General features: G+C 48.2%; 1 protein-coding gene across 1 annotated transcript; it reads left to right on the top strand.

The window, feature by feature from the left end:
• Positions 1-2,005: 2,005 nt before the first annotated feature.
• AGA (aspartylglucosaminidase) lies at positions 2,006-16,699 on the top strand. Its single transcript, XM_066235377.1, has 9 exons — positions 2,006-2,164; positions 4,064-4,217; positions 5,170-5,282; positions 6,415-6,527; positions 10,184-10,298; positions 10,992-11,067; positions 11,944-12,051; positions 12,758-12,891; positions 14,332-16,699. The coding sequence occupies exons 1-9, from the start codon at positions 2,041-2,043 to the stop codon at positions 14,430-14,432; spliced, it is 1,038 nt and encodes a 345-aa protein (XP_066091474.1). The 5' UTR covers positions 2,006-2,040; the 3' UTR covers positions 14,433-16,699.
• Positions 16,700-19,917: the final 3,218 nt, after the last annotated feature.

The following is a 19,917-nucleotide window of genomic DNA, read 5'->3' as shown; positions in this document are numbered from 1 at the left end:
CCCTTAGAGGAAGCTGCCATATTGAGATCTTTTCTCAAACATTTCTACTGTAATATAATTTAGTTGTTTTCCTCCAACCAAGAGATGAGTTGAGTTCAAGTAAGGAAAGTGGAATTTTGGGGAAGAGAGTGGACTTTGTAGTGTAAAAGTTAATAAACGAAAACCTCACTTAAAAGGAAGTCAAGAGACGAGAGGAAAGAACTCTCAAACACATGTCAACACACACTACTGACCAGAAGAGGAAGAGATATACCTTGCATCTCTGACAAGAAGTGATACAGAAAGTAGAAAAGATTCCTCCTCGCCCAGCAACAGTTCAACCAATGGGAGACTGCCATAACCCAGCCAATGAGAAACCACTATACCTGGAACCTCCAGCTTCCTGCAATGGACTCTTCCTTTAAAGAACCCAGCGCCAGACAATAAAAAGAGGTTCCTCTCCGTTGTTTTTCTGTGCTTGGAAACTGCAATTTTTTGTTCTTGAGTAAGTCCATTTTGCTAAAGAAATATGTGGCCATTTGTTAAGGTCAAAAGTAAAACAGCAAAGTTCAGGCTCTTTTAGCCAGAAAACCCGCAAATGCCTTAAGAATCAGAGGAATGCTATTGAGAGCGAGGGGTACCGAGACCAATTTTTCTGTGCTGTTTTGCACAATTTTTTGCTTAGGGATATCCTGGCTTCTGAGGTTGTATCAAGAATACTAGGGCTCAATTCCGGTGCTAATGAAAATAAATTAAAAGGATAATGTATGTTTTCCTTGCTCCTTACTGTGTTTTGCCTCCCCCTTGACATTTCACCTGATTACCCCAGCAGAAATTACTTGTTCTTTCCCCAAAATCCCACGGTAGAAATTTGTAACACTCCTATTGCACTTCCCTGCCTTGGGTAGGCTACCTTATACTATTTAAATTGTGTATTTAATCTCATAATTCAGAGGTTTTATAAACCTCTCAAATCCTATCAAGGTAATATTAGTCTGGATAGATTTATAGGTATTCTTCAACATTATTTGATTCCATGTCTTCCTTGGCAACACAGAAAGGCATTCCAGAGCCCCAAAGGGGTGACAGTCTCATGTATGCCTAACTGCCCAGACAACAGAACTATCAAAAAGTTCACCTTTAGCATGCATCTAAAGTCTTCAGTCCACCTTTTATCCGTGAAAATGAATAAAGAAAACCTCATTCAAAATAGAGTTGGGAAGCCATGAGGGAAAATGGCTTGTGCAGATCACTGGCTGAACCTGGCATGGTGCAGCAGCAAAAATGAAGACTTTCTCTCCACCCAGCAACTGTGAGCAAGTTGCTGGTGCAGCAGCCAATGAGCAGCCACCACAGGTGCAGCAACCAATGAGCATCCGCCACAACGGGGAACCCTCATTTTCCTCGAGTCAACTTTTGTTCGAGGCAACCTCTCTCAGCTTTGTTGGTTTCCTTGCCTGTAGTTCCCGTTTTCTGGTCTTCAATGCAATGCCTCTGCTGTTCCTGAATAAGGTGTATTTATTTGCCTGGCTGAGTCTCACCATGTTCTTTAAAATGGCTGACATAGCCGGTTATTGAGCATTTAGTGGTGCCAGGCTCGGGTACAGCACCGGCGATAGGGGGTGGAGGACCAGGCCAGCCACTTCAGAGAGCTGCGTGGGGGCCAGCCTGCTCCCCCAGACTGGCTCCTTTCCTTTCCCGCAGGGGTTTACAAGGAGAGCGCGTCCTGCAGAAAGCCCTGCGGGGAGAACCCGGGGATGGGGACGGCCCAGAATGAACTGGCTGTAGGCAACAGCTCCGCGGGCACTCAGTGACCGTCCCCGCCCCGAGAGGCCAGGAGTCCCGAGAACATTCTGAGTGTGCAAAGGGTTCAGCTTCAGCACAGCTCCGTAGGAATCCTTGGGCACAGAGCCACAGGGTGCACCGTTCACGGACACCTACCTGGGCCTGTCCCAGAGGGGGCCGGGTCTCGCGAGACCGGGCAGGGGAGGAGCGCGCTCGGGAGCCAGGGGGCGGGGCGCTGCGGTCACGTGCCCGAGGGGCGGGGCTGGTGCTGCAGCCATGGCGCGGAAGCAGGTGCTTGTGCTGTTCCTGCAGCTCCTGCTGGGCCCGGCGCTCGCGCGCAGCTCCAACCCTCTGCCTCTGGTTCTCAACACCTGGCCTTTTAAGAATGCAACCGAAGCAGGTGCGGGCGGTGGCCGCGGGCGGGGACTGTGGGAGGAGCCGGGCGCCTGGGCCTCCCGCAGGCTCCCCTTGCAGCTCCGCAGCCCGCTCTTCCGCTGTGTCGCTGCGCCTGCTGCGATCGGCCCTGCTCCGCGCGCCTTGCCCGGGCTGCATGCTCAGTCTATGCGGTCTCGGCGCCGGATATCCGCTGCGGACCCGGGCAGACGGGGGCTTTCTGCTTAGCCTCTCCCAGGACGTCTGTACGGTCCTTTGCCTGACCTCCGTGTATGCACGGGCTGTCTCCTGTCCACCTCGCCACCTCTCCGTTCTGACCCCTCCGACTTCCCCAGTCATTCTCCAGCTTTGCAAAGGACTAATAATTTCCTAAAGAAAACATACTCGTTTCACACTCCCTCCCGCCCCACATGCTGATAGGCTGCATTTGCTACCTGCACTGCTAGGGGTTCAGATCTAGGCTGTACATTAACATCACCTGCGGAGCTTGCTAAAAATACCTGTGTCTGGGCCCCGCCTCCTGAGATTTTGCTTCAATTGCTAGAAGCAAGGCATCTGTTTCTCTTGTGTTTTTTGTTTTTTGTTTGTTTTTTAAAGCTTCCTAAGTGATTTTGATTTGCAGCCAGGATTGAGAGCCACTAAGCTAATTAATATATTACCTCTTACAGGAAGTCCTCCCTGACGTTCTACCCATAGGTCCAATCTGAGTTATAGGTGCCTATCTTATAGCTTTGCTGTCACCCTGGATATGCCATTATCTTGTCATTTTCTTCTTGAACTGTTTGTTCCATTCATTCCAAGACAAAATACCCCCAGAGTAATTTCAGACCCTTTCTGAGAATGCTGGTTTAACTTTTTGGGGTAGAATTGCCTCCAGAATTTGGTGGAGCTCAGTTTGTACGTTGTAAAGTGAATATGGTCAGAGGAAATGAGGAAACAGGCCACAAGAAACAAATTCCCAGCGATAATGCCACAAAAGGAAGTGTAGCAGCTCGGGCAGGGAAAGGTTCTGTGTGTGGTGCATACAGCTTCTTGAAATAGGCTTTCAAGCTGGTTTGGCCAAGTAGTAATATTTAAAATGATTTACCAAAAGCAGCTCTTACCCTTTAAGGAATTTTCTTTTCATCAGTAAAGAAATTGACCAGTGAAGACACTGTTTTTTTTTCCTTTTCAATGTGTGGGGCTCCACAGAACATAGTAAAGGGCTAAAACCATGACCGCTGCAGCCAGAATGACTCCTAAACCCTGGCTCTGCAACCTGCTGTTTGTGTGACCTCGAATAAGTAACGTCTCTTCTCCGTGTCTGTTTCCTCCTACTGAAAATGAGGATAATAATTGTACATACAGTGCTTAACCGGAAAGCTGTTGTGAAGATGAAATGAATTAACCCATGAGAAGCCCACACTATAATTACTTGCTCTTGTGGTATTGTTAACTGAGACTTGGGGCGATAGTTGCTACCCCAATAAAAGTGTTAGTAATACTTACATAGGTTTAATGATCTCATGATGGAGACATTTATAAGGCTATGATCGAATTAATTTCAGTGTAACTGTCTTTTAGCAGCTTCAAGTGCAACTTGAAATGGAAGGAGAGAATGTTTCTTTTCTTACACACTGTAGAAATGTATATTCATGAATGAAAAAGAAGTTCTCACTTTTCTTCAGTAGCCAGTCTTTGAATTCTTCCCTTGTAGTAATTGCATTATATTATTTTGTCTATGCCACAGTGTATACACTACTCTATTCCTTGGTGGCATTTGATACGCTAATTAAAAATTTTAGTTTAACTTAAAGTGGTAAAAAAAAATTGTAATAATATGATTTCTGAAAACATTTCTGGTTTGTTGCATTTGGCATTGAACACATGTATGTATAAACAAGCCCTGTTGTGATGCTCTGAGCAGCGTGGAAGACATTAGCGTCAGGCAGCTCCACGCTGGACGCCGTGGAGCGTGGCTGTGCTGTGTGTGAGCGAGAACAGTGTGACGGCACTGTGGGCTACGGAGGAAGTCCCGACGAGCTGGGAGAAACCACCCTGGACGCTATGATCATGGACGGGTAAGAACGCGCCCAGGACGGGGGTATCTCTGCCCCTTCGCTAACGGTGGAGTTGACATGGTAGTTGATAGGTCTTCTACTGTGAGCAAGATGGACGATTGTATACAGAAGCTTTGTCCCAGGTCAAAACTAGCTTATTACGTGGCCTTTCCAAACACAAGGAGTCTTCCCCTCAGTGAAAAGGAAACCATCACCAGGATAGAAAGATCCCCTGGAGGGAGGTAATCTCTTTAGCACGGGAAAACCCCGAAGTACAAAACCATGTCTCTGACCTGGTCCAGTCGGCCTGCCATCCACACAGGCCGCGGTTTCCCCTGACCTGAAGCCTCTCCAACCCCTTTCAAAAGCTGTATTAAAGGAAGCCGGGATAAACGGTTTTAGTGCTGTTGGAATGTATGGTACATCGATTTTTTTATTTGTTCCTTGATTTGTCTAATTTTGGGAATGTGTATTACCTTGAGGAGTGTTCTATGACTTCTGTGCTAAGTTGCCATTTATCCGGCAGCTCACTTTGGCTGGAGGCAAAGCAACATTTTTAAATCCATGAGCCTGCCTGACCAGGCGATGGCGCAGTGGATGGAGCGTCAGACTGGGATGTGGAGGATCCAAGTTTGAGACCCCGAGGTCACCAGCTTGAGCGCGGGCTCATCTGGTTTGAGCAAAGCTCACCAGCTTGGACCCAAGGTCGCTGGCTCAAGCAAGGGGTTACTCAGTCTGCTGAAGGCCCATGGTCAGGGCACATATTAGAAAGCAATCAATGGACAACTAAGGTGTTGCAACGAAAAACTGATGATTCATGCTTCTCATCTCTATCCGTTCCTGTCTGTCTGTCCCTATCTATCCCTCTCTCTGACTCTCTCTCTGTCTCTGTAAAAAAAATAAAAAAAAATAAATAAATCCACGAGTCTATGGAAACACCTTTCTAGATCTTACTGCATTATTTTTCTTGTAGCACAACGATGAACGTAGGAGCAGTAGGAGACTTGCGGCGCGTTAAAAACGCCATCGGTGTGGCGCGAAAGGTCCTGGAACACACGACACACACACTTCTAGCAGGAGAGTCAGGTATGTTTCTTTTTTTTTTTTTTTGTATTTTTCTGAAGCTGGAAATGGGAAGAGACAGTCAGACAGACTCCCGCATGCGCCCGACCGGGATCCACCCGGCACGCCCACCAGGGGCGACGCTCTGCCCACCAGGGGGCGATGCTCTGCCCCTCTGAGGGGTCGCTCTGCCGCGACCAGAGCCACTCTAGCGCCTAGGGCAGAAGCCAAGGAGCCATCCCCAGCACCCGGGCTATCTTTGCTCCAATGGAGCCTTGGCTGCGGGAGGGGAAGAGAGAGACAGAGAGGAAGGAAGGGTGGGGGTGGAGAAGCAAATGGGCGCTTCTCCTATGTGCCCTGGCCGGGAATCGAACCCGGGTCCCCCGCACGCCAGGCCGACGCTCTACCGCTGAGCCAACCGGCCAGGGCCCAGATATGCTTTTACTACACCGAAGGTCTAGTCTTTCTATCTGCATTCATTATGGAGAAGAGACTCAGTTTAAGCTAGTAGATAAAAAGGACTCACACCCTTTCTCTTCCTGTATTCCCTTTTATATTTATATCGTATGAACCACAGTGCCCTACTCACCACCTAAGGACATGGGCACAGGACTTCTGCTCCGGCATATTCCAGGTTAACACCAGAAATCAGGCGGTGACCTTTCATCCACAAATAGCTTGTAATGATGGATTAGCTTAATAGCTCTGATAGGCGGTCTTCAATCTTGTTGAAACACAGAATTGGGAACGCCTGACAAGGGGGAACCTGTGACTCACGGAACCCTGCTGTCCCTTAGGTCACAGTGCTTTTTACACGCCAGGCACTGCGCCCCGGTAGAGCAGTAGGATTCTTCCTCGGTGAGAGCTGTGCGTTTTCTGCTCTAGATGGAAGAGGGGAGACCGAGGGGGGAGGAAGGAAGGGCCGCTGTCGTCACACATCCCAGACGGTCTCTGGCAAGTCGCTTTCGGGAAGGACGTGTGGAAACTGAGACCTAGAAACTGAGGCCCTTGAAAATGTCCATGTTCCAATACTCCTCTGTGTCCCCTGGGACGGTGGCCCCCCACTGAAGGACAGCTGGACTACCACACTTCCACTTCCTGTCTAGAAGACAGGCGTTAACGAACTTACACTTGTCCTCTTTGCCCCAATCTCCAGCCACCAAGTTCGCCGAGAGTATGGGCTTCGTCAGTGAGGATTTGTCTACCGACGTTTCTCGAGCGCTTCACTCGGATTGGCTGGCTCGGAACTGCCAGCCGAATTCCTGGAGGGTGTGTATGCATAGAATCACTGGAGGGCGTGTGTGCATAGAATCCCTGGAGGGCGTGTGTGCATAGAATCCCTGGAGGGCGTGTGTGCATAGAATCCCTGGAGGGCGTGTGTGCACAGAATCCCTGGAGGGCGTGTGTGCACAGAATCCCTGGAGGGCGTGTGTGCACAGAATCCCTGGAGGGCGTGTGTGCACAGAATCCCTGGAGGGCGTGTGTGCACAGAATCACTGGAGGGCGTGTGTGCACAGAATCACTGGAGGGCGTGTGTGCACAGAATCACTGGAGGGCGTGTGTGCACGGAATCACTGGAGGGCGTGTGTGCACGGAATCCCTGGAGGGCGTGTGTGCACGGAATCCCTGGAGGGCGTGTGTGCACGGAATCCCTGGAGGGCGTGTGTGCACGGAATCCCTGGAGGGCGTGTGTGCACGGAATCCCTGGAGGGCGTGTGTGCACGGAATCCCTGGAGGGCGTGTGTGCACGGAATCCCTGGAGGGCGTGTGTGCACGGAATCCCTGGGGGGCGTGTGTGCACGGAATCCCTGGGGGGCGTGTGTGCACGGAATCCCTGGGGGGCGTGTGTGCACGGAATCCCTGGGGGGCGTGTGTGCACGGAATCCCTGGGGGGCGTGTGTGCACGGAATCCCTGGGGGGCGTGTCTGCACGGAATCCCTGGGGGGCGTGTCTGCACGGAATCCCTGGGGGGCGTGTGTGCACGGAATCCCTGGGGGGCGTGTCTGCACGGAATCCCTGGCGGGCGTGTGTGCACGGAATCCCTGGCGGGCGTGTGTGCACGGAATCCCTGGCGGGCGTGTGTGCACGGAATCCCTGGCGGGCGTGTGTGCACGGAATCCCTGGGGGGCGTGTGTGCACGGAATCCCTGGGGGGCGTGTGTGCACGGAATCCCTGGAGGGCGTGTCTGCCTGGAATCCCTGGAGGGCGTGTGTGCACGGAATCCCTGGAGGGCGTGTCTGCATGGAATCACTGGAGGGCGTGTGTGCATGGAATCCCTGGAGGGCGTGTGTGCATGGTATCCCTGGAGGGCGTGTGTGCATAGAATCACTGGAGGGCGTGTGTGCATAGAATCACTGGAGGGCGTGTGTGCATAGAATCACTGGAGGGCGTGTGTGCATAGAATCCCTGGAGGGCGTGTGTGCATAGAATCCCTGGAGGGCGTGTGTGCATAGAATCCCTGGAGGGCGTGTGTGCATAGAATCCCTGGAGGGCGTGTGTGCATAGAATCCCTGGAGGGCGTGTGTGCATAGAATCCCTGGAGGGCGTGTGTGCATAGAATCCCTGGAGGGCGTGTCTGCACAGAATCCCTGGAGGGCGTGTGTGCACAGAATCCCTGGAGGGCGTGTGTGCACTGGAGGGCGTGTGTGCATAGAATCCCTGGAGGGCGTGTGTGCATAGAATCCCTGGAGGGCGTGTGTGCATAGAATCCCTGGAGGGCGTGTGTGCATAGAATCACTGGAGGGCGTGTGTGCATAGAATCACTGGAGGGCGTGTGTGCATAGAGTCACTGGAGGGCGTGTATGCATAGAATCTTTTGAGGGTGTGTGTGCATAGAATCCCTGGAGGGTGTGTGTGTATAGAATCCCTGGAGGGTGTGTGTTCATAGAATCCCTGGAGGGTGTGTGTTCATAGAATCACTGGAGGGCGTGTGTGCATAGAATCCCTGGAGGGCGTGTGTGCATAGAATCCCTGGAGGGCGTGTCTGCACAGAATCCCTGGAGGGCGTGTGTGCATAGAATCCCTGGAGGGCGTGTGTGCATAGAATCCCTGGAGGGCGTGTGTGCATAGAATCCCTGGAGGGCGTGTGTGCATAGAATCCCTGGAGGGCGTGTGTGCATAGAATCCCTGGAGGGCGTGTGTGCATAGAATCCCTGGAGGGCGTGTGTGCATAGAATCCCTGGAGGGCGTGTCTGCACAGAATCCCTGGAGGGTGTGTGTGCACAGAATCCCTGGAGGGCGTGTGTGCACTGGAGGGCGTGTGTGCATAGAATCACTGGAGGGCGTGTGTGCATAGAATCCCTGGAGGGCGTGTGTGCATAGAATCCCTGGAGGGCGTGTGTGCATAGAATCCCTGGAGGGCGTGTGTGCATAGAATCCCTGGAGGGCGTGTGTGCATAGAATCACTGGAGGGCGTGTGTGCATAGAATCACTGGAGGGCGTGTGTGCATAGAGTCACTGGAGGGCGTGTATGCATAGAATCTTTTGAGGGTGTGTGTGCATAGAATCCCTGGAGGGTGTGTGTGTATAGAATCCCTGGAGGGTGTGTGTTCATAGAATCCCTGGAGGGTGTGTGTTCATAGAATCACTGGAGGGTGTGTATGCATAGAATTCCTGGAGGGTGTGTGTGCATAGAATCACTGGAGGGTGTGTGTGCATAGAATCACTGAAGGGTGTGTATGCATAGAATTCCTAGAGGGTGTGTATGCATAAGTTAGAAAAGTACATCGTTTGCAGATGAGAAGGGACCTCCCTTCTCTCTGTTGCCTACCTGTTGCCTGAGGTGCCGGTTAGCATCCTGGTCCCACTTTAGAACCCAGGGTTTCAGGTGACTCTGGCACCGAGTTCCTCAGAGCCCCCTTGCTGTGTCTAAGGCACTCCCCAGGAGAGAGCTGCTGGCCCCCGGCTGTGGTTGTCAGAATCTGTAGGTTCTTCTCTGGGGACCAGGGGCTGCGTCCATCAGACCGCTCTCTCTACGTCGCCTTAGAACGAAAGTTTCTAAGTCTAAACCATCTATCTGACTCTCTAAACTCGTGCCTAGATTTTATCTGCGTGCAGTGCACTCGGTGCCTTGTCCTTGTCTGACTGGAGGCTGTATGCTCCTAGGTGTCTAGCATGTCACTAGGGGGATACTTCATCTTTAAATCAGTGGGACTTGGAGCATCGATCAGTTCTCTTTGCCATTCAGGGTGTTTCTGTGGACTGACATAGTCTCTCTCTGTTTCGTCCCCAAATCCTAATTATGTCTGAGTAAGCCTGGGGGTCTCTGGGGTGGGTTCCTGGAAGAAGGAGCTGTGACAGACCAGGGCAGGGAGGCGCCCGCTGTGCCGAAGGTGGGACGCGAGGAGCGGGTTTCTTGCACTAATGCTAATTCGGATGTTCAACCTAAATTGATGAGTCTGGATTCTTTTCTTGAGCCTGTAGATTCGTAAAGGAACCTGAGAGTAAAATTTAGAATATGTTCACATGAACCTAGCTTTGAAAAAAAAAAAGAGATGGTTTTAAAATAGATTTTTCTTTAAACTTTATCATTCTTCTTTGACCAAGAAACAAATGATGAAATTTAAAAGGTCAGGTTGCATAGCTAATTCCGTTGAGGATTAATATCTAACAAAATAAAAATTTCATTTGTATCTGCCATTGTGCTGAGGATTTTAGGCATATCAAGAGAAAACCAGGGATCTTTTTCAGACAGTGTAGATTTCTATTCCGCACGATGTAAGTCTGAGACCCGACTTAGGTATTTAGTGGAATTATATCCATCTGTTCACATAAGACGTAGTTAATCTCTGGCTTTTAGTTCTTATCTTTCACTTACCAGATGTCCTTTTGGTTTCTTGCTAATGTTTACTGATTGTACATAACTACTTGCCGGTTTCTGAAATCTCCCTTTCTAAAAAAAAATAAGACGTAAATCTTGTTTACAGAATGTTATCCCAGATGCTACAAAATACTGTGGACCTTACAAACCACCCAACATCACAAAGCAAGATGGTTCTATCTATAAAGAAACGGGATATAATTACGGTCATGATACTATTGGTAATTTGCCTTTTATTCAGTTTTTATGGTTCAAGTTAAGCCGTTTTTAATTGTCTTTCTGTACTTCTTAACTTTCTCATTCCTATTCATGAGCCAGAAGGTGATTTTGATTGTTTTAACTGGCAAGCAGCACTTTATAGAGATATGTCTACATGTAGCGCGCGCGCGCGCGCGCACACACACACACACACACACACACTGTACTCAGCATCTATACACACTTTGGTAAATTACCTTATACAAGACCCCTTACATCTAGTAACTATTCACTTATGGATTTTTAAATTTCTGTTCGTATTTAGTTCTTTAATAATTCGACATTGCTTGCACATTCAAGTGGTCCAGGCTGTGGTGTTGAACACCCCCATCAGCCTGTGGCAGTGATTTCCTCGGGCGTCACCCGTGACGGGACATTGCGGGTGACTGAGCGAACTGGAGGCTGAGGGTGCGGGATGTCTGCCGGGGGCTGTGGGGAAGCTGGTCCTTACAAAGCACAGGTTATTTCCGGTCTAATGCCTGGAACTCCCAAGTTTCCTGCTTCCCTCTACCTGAACTTAATGTAAGAGGTTGCTTATATTATCAACTGTTCGATTATTTGGCTATATTTGAGGTGAACTATAGAGTGGATATCTGCAAAGATATACATATATATAAATATATATATTATATATATATATTTTTTTTTAATTTCAGGCATGGTTGTAATCGATCAGGCGGGACACACTGCCGCTGGTACATCTACAAACGGTTTAAAATTCAAAATACCTGGGTTAGTGTTTCCACCAGGACAGATCTCCCAGGTGTGCTTGGAGTGCAAGCCAGGAGTGGTTGGGGCTGTGGGTGGTGCCCTGTCTTCCCGGCTGAGATAAGTAAGTGGGAAGGAAAAGAGACCTGAAGGAGGAGGAGGTCCGGCTGGTGTCTGAGAGTTCCAGGAAGTCCCTGGCGATCTGATTAAGCTGGGGTCCTTAAGGAGGCCGGGGGGGGGGGGGGGGGGGGGGGGGGGGGGGGGGGGGGGGGAGATGCTGGGGGTGGAGCCTGAGCCCAAGGAGGGGGTGGGAACTAAAGGATCAGAAGTGGTACTCACCCTGTCCAGGGCTCCCACTGCTGGGAAGGCAAGTGTGCGTGTCTGTGTGTGTGTGTGTGTGTGTGTGTGTGTGTGGTGCAAAGGAGGGACCACAGTCAGATCTCAAGGGGTCTTAAGTCCGTCAAGGAATTCTGGATTTGGTTTCAGAGTATTAGAAAAGTCCTGAAGGTTTATCACAAGGAAAATCTTTAGTACAATTTTGTGACATTAGCTAGAAAGCAGAAATAGATTGTAGGTGAGGAAAACTACTTCGAACCTGGTGAGATAACCCAGAGATTAGATGATCAAGGATGGTAATAATAGAGCCGTTACTATAAACCTTGTGTATAACCAGCTGGTGTCTGGTTCTTACAGAGCTCGTGTAGCTTCGCGGAAGCCTATGTAGAAACGTAGGAAAGTCCTTTTCTTTTCCTGTGTTCTGATGAAGAAGTTACTTAAACCCGTCCTCAGTGGCTCGGTTGAAATCCACGCTGTTATTGCAATAGCTCCTAAAACAATTTCGTTTTTACATGTGATGTCCTGATGTCCCGTCCTGACTTACGACACCGTGCCCTCACCAAGCCGAATAGGAGACTCGCCGATTCCTGGCGCGGGGGCCTACGCCGATGACGCCGCAGGGGCCGCCGCAGCCACGGGCGACGGGGACGTGCTGATGCGCTTCCTCCCGAGGTGCGGCTTCCTGCGCCAGTGACCTTCTGAGGTCTTCGGGGGAGAGCCATCCGTGGAGGGGACAGTAACGGCTTGTGCCGTGCTATCGGAGTCTGTGTCTACAAGAGCTTTGGGGAAGCTCTGCTCTCAGCTCTTCACCTGTCATGGTGATAACAGAACCCTGCAAACCAAGTAACCCGAGGCCTCTGAAATAGAATAGTATTCCTGACTATGCTTCGCAGACGGGCATGCACACGGTGCATTTAAACAATGTGTGTGAGGCCGCTGAATAAAGCAGCTGAGGTCAGTGATGGTCAGAGTCAGACATGCAGTCACTGTTCAGTTCCCGAAAGGTAGTCGTGAGGCGAATGGGTGTTCTGCGCAGGCCCAGTGTTCTTCCTAGTGACTGTAGCCTGGTAGTGTCTTATTTAAAGAAGGCTCCTATGCTCTGTGACCTCTGGCTGTGGTTACTAAGTAACCATTCCTCCGTCTAAGCCAAAAGTAATGGTCCTTATCGGAAACTAATGGGTGGGTTAGTTGAGAAGATAAGACCTTGTAGGAGGTCTGCACGCTTTCCTGTTGATGCTTTTGCAGGAGTACTGACCACTACGCTCCATGTATGTATCCTATCAGATGTGACACTTATGATGGTTTCAGATTTCTAACTTAAAGTAACGAATTTAGAGTGAGTTTTGTGAGTCTAAAGTGTTGCCTCTGTGTACGTCAGCTACCAAGCGGTAGAATATATGAGAAGAGGCGAGAACCCAGCCATCGCTTGCCAAAAAGTGATTTCAAGGATCCAGAAGTACTTCCCAGAGTTCTTCGGCGCTGTCATATGTGCCAATGTAACGGGAGGTTATGGTAAGTTTGAGCTGCAGTTTGTACCTGTGGGAACTTCCATGTGTGGATGAAAACATACACTCAGACACTGTGGTGTCCGTTACTCCTCTGTGACGGAAGCAGGGACTTTGGTGAGCAGGCCCTGCGACAACGTTAACTGATGACCTGGCAAGGCCCGCCAAGTACTAAAAATACACCTAAAACCCTTTCTTGCTTGACCGCTGGCCGTGGCAATGTGCTGCCATCTCTGACTGTTAGTTCTTACCTTGGACTTCTGTCCCAAGTACAGTTAGCTCCCCTCCAGTGCCCACGGAGAGCGGCTCATCTGGTCAGATGCTTTAATCAATTAGAAGCGGAGAGGGATGAATTATCAACCCTGCTTCTCTCGCATTCATTATTTAAATGTCTTAAGTCACTTAGATCTTCTCGGGGCTCCAAGGTGCAAAATGTACTACTAATTAGTAAGCCAGACAAGTTAGCAGAATTATGTTTGTACGGAGGGCCGTCCTTTGCTTTCTTTAATTTCCGTGTGAGCCCGTCGCAGCTTCAAAGCATTCCAAGATCAGCCGCTCCTGCGTCTCATTAGTGAGCGGTCAGCCGGGGACGGCACACACCTTACTGATCAATCTGACTTATTCGGTTAGACTGCTTACTATTGTTCTTTGATCTTTCCCTTCCCACAGTTCTGTGTTTGAAAAACTTGTTTGAAGAATTCCTTCTTCTTCTTTTCTTTTAAAGCACTAAGATACAAAAGTCAATATAAGTTATGGGAGGGAAAGGCTTTATGGATAAAATAAGTCAGTTTCATTGATTTCCTCTTAAAAAATAAACCTTAAAAGGCTCCAAGTTGGATTTAACAGGATGTTCAATGATAATTATATAATTATAGCTGAATTTAAAATTGTAGGTGATAATTATATAATTGTAGACGAACCTAGTCCCTTATATGGAAAGTCATGGCATGAGAAGGGGACCCTCCGGGTGTTTGGCACAGGTGGGAGGGCAGCAGGAGACTCTCTGGGGAGGAGAACTTGAGTCGATAGGGAGTGTCTTGAGGAGCAGCTCCCCTCACTTTCTATGAGACTGAAAGACCAGGGAGCCGGGGAAGGCGAGGGTTAGGGTGCATGATGGGAACAGGTCACTGGTTAGGGGAATACAATCTTTTAGCACGTTGCCTGAAAAATCGTTTTTTGCTAAGAAAAGACTATGAAAACAATAAATAATAGTAGGAATGACAGCATGTGTTTAGAGCAACAAATCAGCCTGTATCCTGAGGTTCAATTCAAAGAGATGGCTCGCCCACTCCTCACCTTCCTCACGGGCTGTCAGCCCCGCGGTACCCAGGCTGACGACACACCGTCCTTCCCTGCGGCTGGGCCGGGCCTCAGGTGTCCGGCCGGCAGTGTGTCTGTGCTGGTTGTCAATATGAAACCAAACAACTTTCTCTTTTCTTGGCCACAGGTGCTGCTTGCAATAAACTACCCACATTTACTCAATTTAGTTTCATGGTTTATAATTCTCTGAAAAATCAGCCAACGGAGGAAAAAGTAGACTGCATCTAATCCATTCTCTCCATCGGCATCTGCACTTAGAGAAGAGGGGTGGGCCGGAGAGGTTACTGACCGTCACCGCGGAGTGCGCCTCACGGACCCTACATTCTCCAAGTGAAAGAAGCCCAGAAACAAATCTGTGCTGAACTAGCTAGCGCTTTCCCTTTTCATAGATGAAACTTTTATTACCTACCGCCTGAAAATGAGGACGTGTGTGTCTGTATCTTCATATGTTTAAATTTTAGATGATATTTGGAGTACTGCTGCATGGTTGAAGGAATTGCTACTTTGGGGAGTTATACCCACAGTGAAATCTTAAAGCCACAAGAAGAAATCTGCATTTGGATACTTAAAACAGAGGAGCCCGATTTCTTCCGGACCCGAAGAAAAAAGTAAGGGCGAAGCCCAGCACGATCCGTCCTGATCGAACTTCATTCAGCGCATGACAGGAGATGTCTTCATCACTGATTATCAATTTTACATAACGCTCCCTGCGGCCTGGAGATTAAAGGCGCTGTTAGCATAAAGAGCGTTTTGTTTTGCGCCTGTTGGAAAGCGCGGGCAGTCTTCTGAGGGGCAGTCCTGTCCGTGCTCCTCTGGTCTGTTCCTCCGCTCGAGTTCTCAATGTGCGAAGGTTCTTTTAGCCACAGAAACCTCTGGTCTTTCAGCGGCTGACATTGAGCAGTAAAAATTTCTCCTGAGGAAAATAAAAATGATGGAAGGAATTTGATCTCTCCTGTGGTTTTACTAATCTCTTGGGCTGAGGTCGGAGGTCACAGTGAGAAGACAGTCAGCGAACCTGTCATCCGGCTCGGTCTTGTTTTCCCGCGCACTGAGTCCCCTCTCTGAGTGACGGACAGCAGTGCGGGGTCACGTGTGTGTGTGCCCAGCACCCTCCTCTCCCTCAACACCATGGCCGTGACCATCCGGGCCGGTAACGAAACCATGTGTGCCATGCTGTCCTCAAGCTCTTAGTGCCTCTGCTCTGGGTCATTGTTGTTGTTGTTGTTTTCTTACACTAATCTTAGTATTTAACGTTCTGTATAATTTAGGGCTAGAAAGCGGGAGTTTGAGAATGCTGTCAAGTCACGTGTCCTCGGGCCTTGCTGGGTGTCCTCACAGTCTGGGCCGCCTCCTGCTCTGTCCCACCCAGTCAGGCTGCGCGCAGAGGAGAGCGGAGCTGGCGGTAGCAGCTGCTCATGGCTGCCCGGGAGCTGGTAAGGACGTAATGCTACAGCTTCGCTTACAGAGCAGAAGAGAAAATCTTATTTTCGAGGGTTCTCACGAGGTAGGGGACTTGCTGACATCTGATACTGGACCGTGGAACAAGGGGAAGATCCTGGATTTAAACTTGCAGTGTATTGACATCAGATGGGTGCCTGTGGGTGTGTTCACTCCCTCTCACCAGGCTAGGCAGCCATGGACCACCAGAAAAGTGAAAGTGAGAGTCTTTCTGGCCAGGCCCCGGCCAGTTGGCTCAGTGGTAGAGCGTTGACCCGGTGTATAGAAGTTCCAGGTTCAATTCCTGGTCAGGGCACACAGGAGAAGTGACTATCTGCTTCTCCACCCCTCCTTCTCCTCCTCCTTGCTCTCTCTCCCTTCTCTCTCTCTCTTCCTCTCCCACAGCCATGGCTCTATTGGTTCAAACGTATTGGCCCAGGAGTTGAGGATGGCTCCTTGGAGCCTCAACTGCAGGCACTAAAAATAGCTTGGTTATGAGCAGAGCCCCAGATGGGCAGAGCATCTGCCCTAGATGGGGGTTGCTGGGTCGATCCTGGTCAGGGTGCATGTGGAAATTTGTCTATCTCCCTTCCTCTCACTTAAATTTTAAAAAAACAAAAGACAGTCTTCGTGGTCCGCCACTCCCCTGCAAATCAGGAGTTTAGCTGGCAAAATCGGCCCAGTTATTTTTTTAAAGGAAGTTTTCAACTTCCCTTCTTCCTGATGGAAATAATTTCTCTATCACTCTAATCTAGAAAGGTAGAAATGGAATTAGCTTCAGAAATATGTTTCTAGGTTCCAGATTTGAACATGATATTTCAATGCTCTAGAGCAGGGGTAGTCAACCTTTTATACCTACCCCCCACTCTTGTATCTCTGTTAGTAGTAAAATTTTCTAACCACCCACCGGTTCCACAGTAATGGTGATTTATAAAGTAGGGAAGTAACTTTACTTTATAAAATTTATAATGCAGAGTTACAGCAAGTTAAAGCATATAATAATAATTACTTACCAAGTACTTTATGTTGGATTTTCACTAAGTTTGGCAGAATAAATCTTTATAAAACAACTTACTGTAGTTAAATCTATTTTTTTATTTATACTTTGGTTGCTCCACTACTGCCCACCATGAAAGCTGGAATGCCCACTAGTGGGCAGTGGGGACCAGGTTGACTACCACTGCTCTAGAGTGTTGGCCTTTTTTTTGGAACGTTAAAATTCTTGTCCCTGGTGATGATATGCAGAGGGGACTTCCCTCTGATGATGCTGTTCAGTGTCAGTGATGACTGGGGACCGGAGACACGTGGGAAAATAGGGAAGCAGCAGAGTTTGGGGAAAGCATGGTGAGCCGGTCACAAACTGAACTCGGAATTAATGTACTAAAACTTGGCAAAAGCAAGGAAGTCACTTGGGAAGGGAACCTTGGGCAGCTGAGCCGTGCCCAAGGTGGATGGCCGCACACCTCTCCTGGCCGGACGCATTGCACTTGCACGGCTGTGCAAGGGGGACAGATGGCGCGGACACTGCGCTCGGCCAGGCTTGCTTTCCTTCACCCGGTGGAGTGTGTTTGTTCCCCTGCCTACCACTTTGAGATGAAATTGTCCTGGCACATGTATGGATTAATCAACTTTAAAAAACATGCTTTTAAATTGGTTGAATAATTTTTAGAGAGGGAGAGCGAGAAGAACAGAAAGGGAGAGAAATATTGACCCATTGCTCCACCATCCATGCACTCGTTGGTTGAGTCTTGTATGAGCCCTGACTGGGTGTGAACCCACAACCTTGGCGCATGGGGATGACACTCCAACCAACTGAGCTACCCGGCCAGGGTGTGATCAACTTTCTTCAGTGACTCATACAGCATCAGCACTGTCACGTGACGGTGTGTTTACACGCACACAGTGCTCACCCTGATTCTGTTCTCACCTCTCCAGTTCACACCTGTCATCTCCTGTAACGCTTATAGCATACATATGAAGGAGTTGAGTGGGTGTTATTTTGGGCATTATCTTCATTCGGTTTAAGAACACTTAGAAAGAGGAAATGATTCTGATATCAGCAGTGTCAAAGTTTCTTGATTATTATCTCCAGAGGTTAGGTGAACTTCACTTAAGGGTGTGGTACTTTGAGCCCAATAGGCAAAGAAGAAAATCCTTAGCCACAAATGTATAATAACATGGGTTATTTCATGTTCTTAATTTATTTGCATTGATTAGTCCCTAGGGCAAATTTTTAACATTATTTGACTTTCCTTAAATGAAGCAACAATGCTCTTTGTATGGGTGGAGTCCTGGTTGACCAACCACATTGGAAACCATGGACTCATAAATCCTGTTCCCCAGCCTTTTCTGCTTCCCTACCCTGCACAGAGTAAGGCCACTCTTACTGGCCCCTTGGGGTTTGTTGCAGCCATTATGACTGGTTCTGATAAGGACTTTTAAGCAGAAGTGAAGAGTGTGAGACCTTCCTGAGCTGCCCTTTTTCAATCATTTCATATCCATCAACCTGAGTCCTTGAGTGACCACAATGAGTGGATGCCCCGCCCCCCCCAACAGTACACAGTATACAATGGATGCTTATTGTGAAAAAGAAATAAGCCCATGTTATGTGACCACTCGGCATAAACTACCCTGTCCTCACTGATGTTTCGAATATGTATAGTTTAGAAGTTTTTTTTTTTAATTTTATTTTTATTTTATTTATTCATTTTTTTAGAATGGAGAGAGAGAGAGAGAGAGGAGAGAGATAGAGAGAGAAGGGGGAGGAGCTGGAAGCATCAACTCCCATATGTGCCTTGACCAGGCAAGCCCAGGGTTTTGAACCAGCGACCTCAGCATTTCCAGGTCGACACTTTATCCACTGCGCCACCACAGGTCAGGCTAGTTTAGAAGTTTGATGAAGGTCATTAACTTAATGACAATGAACTCTTTGAAGGACAAAAGACATTAAAAAACAGGCAAAGATACTTAGATAATAGTTAGAAATTAAATAAAACATTAAAGGTATTGCTAGGTAGGAAAGTTAAGGATGACTTTTTCTTAGGAATACTTTTATGTTTTTTAAAAAGAAGCCTGTATACTATTTGATTCCAATATGACATTTTGGAAAAGGCAAGATTACGTGGAGAGTAAAAAGATAAGAGTTTGACAGAGGTTAGTGGGAGAAAGGGATGAACAGGAGGGCATGGCGGACTTCGAGGGCAGTGAAGCTATTCTGTAGGGTGCTGTAATGGTGGCTACATGTCATCAGACTTTCTCCCAAATCTGTAGAATGTGCAACACTAAGAGTGAACCGTGATGTAAAGTGGATTTGGCGTGATCAATACATATCAATGCATTGGTCAGCTTTCACTTGATCAATGTGTTCATCAGTTTTAACAAATGCACAGTCCGGCTCCTGATGTTGACTGCAGGGGAGGCTGTGTGCGGACAGGGGTAGTAAGGGAAATTTCTGTACTTTCTGCTCAATTTTGCTGTGAGCCTAAAACTTCTCTTTAAAAAAGAAAAAGACTAAGAAGGGAAGCTCAAGGATTACAGGTCTTACATCTGAAGAAGTGCTACAGTAGTGGAATAATAGCCTGCATTATAGATGTTGATTTACTCTTAAAGAATACGGACCTGAAGTTTTAGAAATATATATACATTTATGCTGTAGACACATAAAACAAACAAACAAAATGTCATTTTCCAATATCAGTAAGTGATTCCTTTGGATACAGAAGGCAAAAATAGGCTATAATGTATTTTAATTGAGATAAACACAGACTATAATATACTCTTAAATCCTATAGTTCTTAATTGTTAAACTTTTTAAAGTGTCATTATATCTGATGCTTGGTGACTGAATTCAAAGCTAAGTTGAGCACTTAAGAACACTAAGCACTTTTGCATGTGTTATCTTATTTAAATTATATCAAAAGCCAACGAGGGAGGTAAGTAAGATAGCCTTCGCTTAGATATTTCACACGTAGTAGCTGCAATCCTGTTCGGCATGCAAGGTGCTAGCTAGTTTTCTGGACTATATTATCAAGAATGTTTCTATGGCAAAAGCCTTGAAGTTAGAGACAGCATCTCCTTCCCAGGCAAGGGGCGATTTGTTCGCCGTCCAGTGTAGTAGGAATAATCTCTCCATTTGAGGCCAAGAGTAGGCAGGTTTGTTTGCAGCCCCAGACACAAGCTATGGAGTTCCCCAGGTGTGACGCAGACTTCCTGTGCGCAGTATTTGCTACAATCCTCCTCTCTGCCTGCAGAGGACCTGGGAGGAGCCTGAACGGAA

The sequence above is a fragment of the Saccopteryx bilineata genome, chromosome 6, assembly GCF_036850765.1.
Source record: "Saccopteryx bilineata isolate mSacBil1 chromosome 6, mSacBil1_pri_phased_curated, whole genome shotgun sequence".
Taxonomy (NCBI): domain Eukaryota; kingdom Metazoa; phylum Chordata; class Mammalia; order Chiroptera; family Emballonuridae; genus Saccopteryx; species Saccopteryx bilineata.
This window is presented reverse-complemented; position numbering and strand designations above follow the sequence as displayed.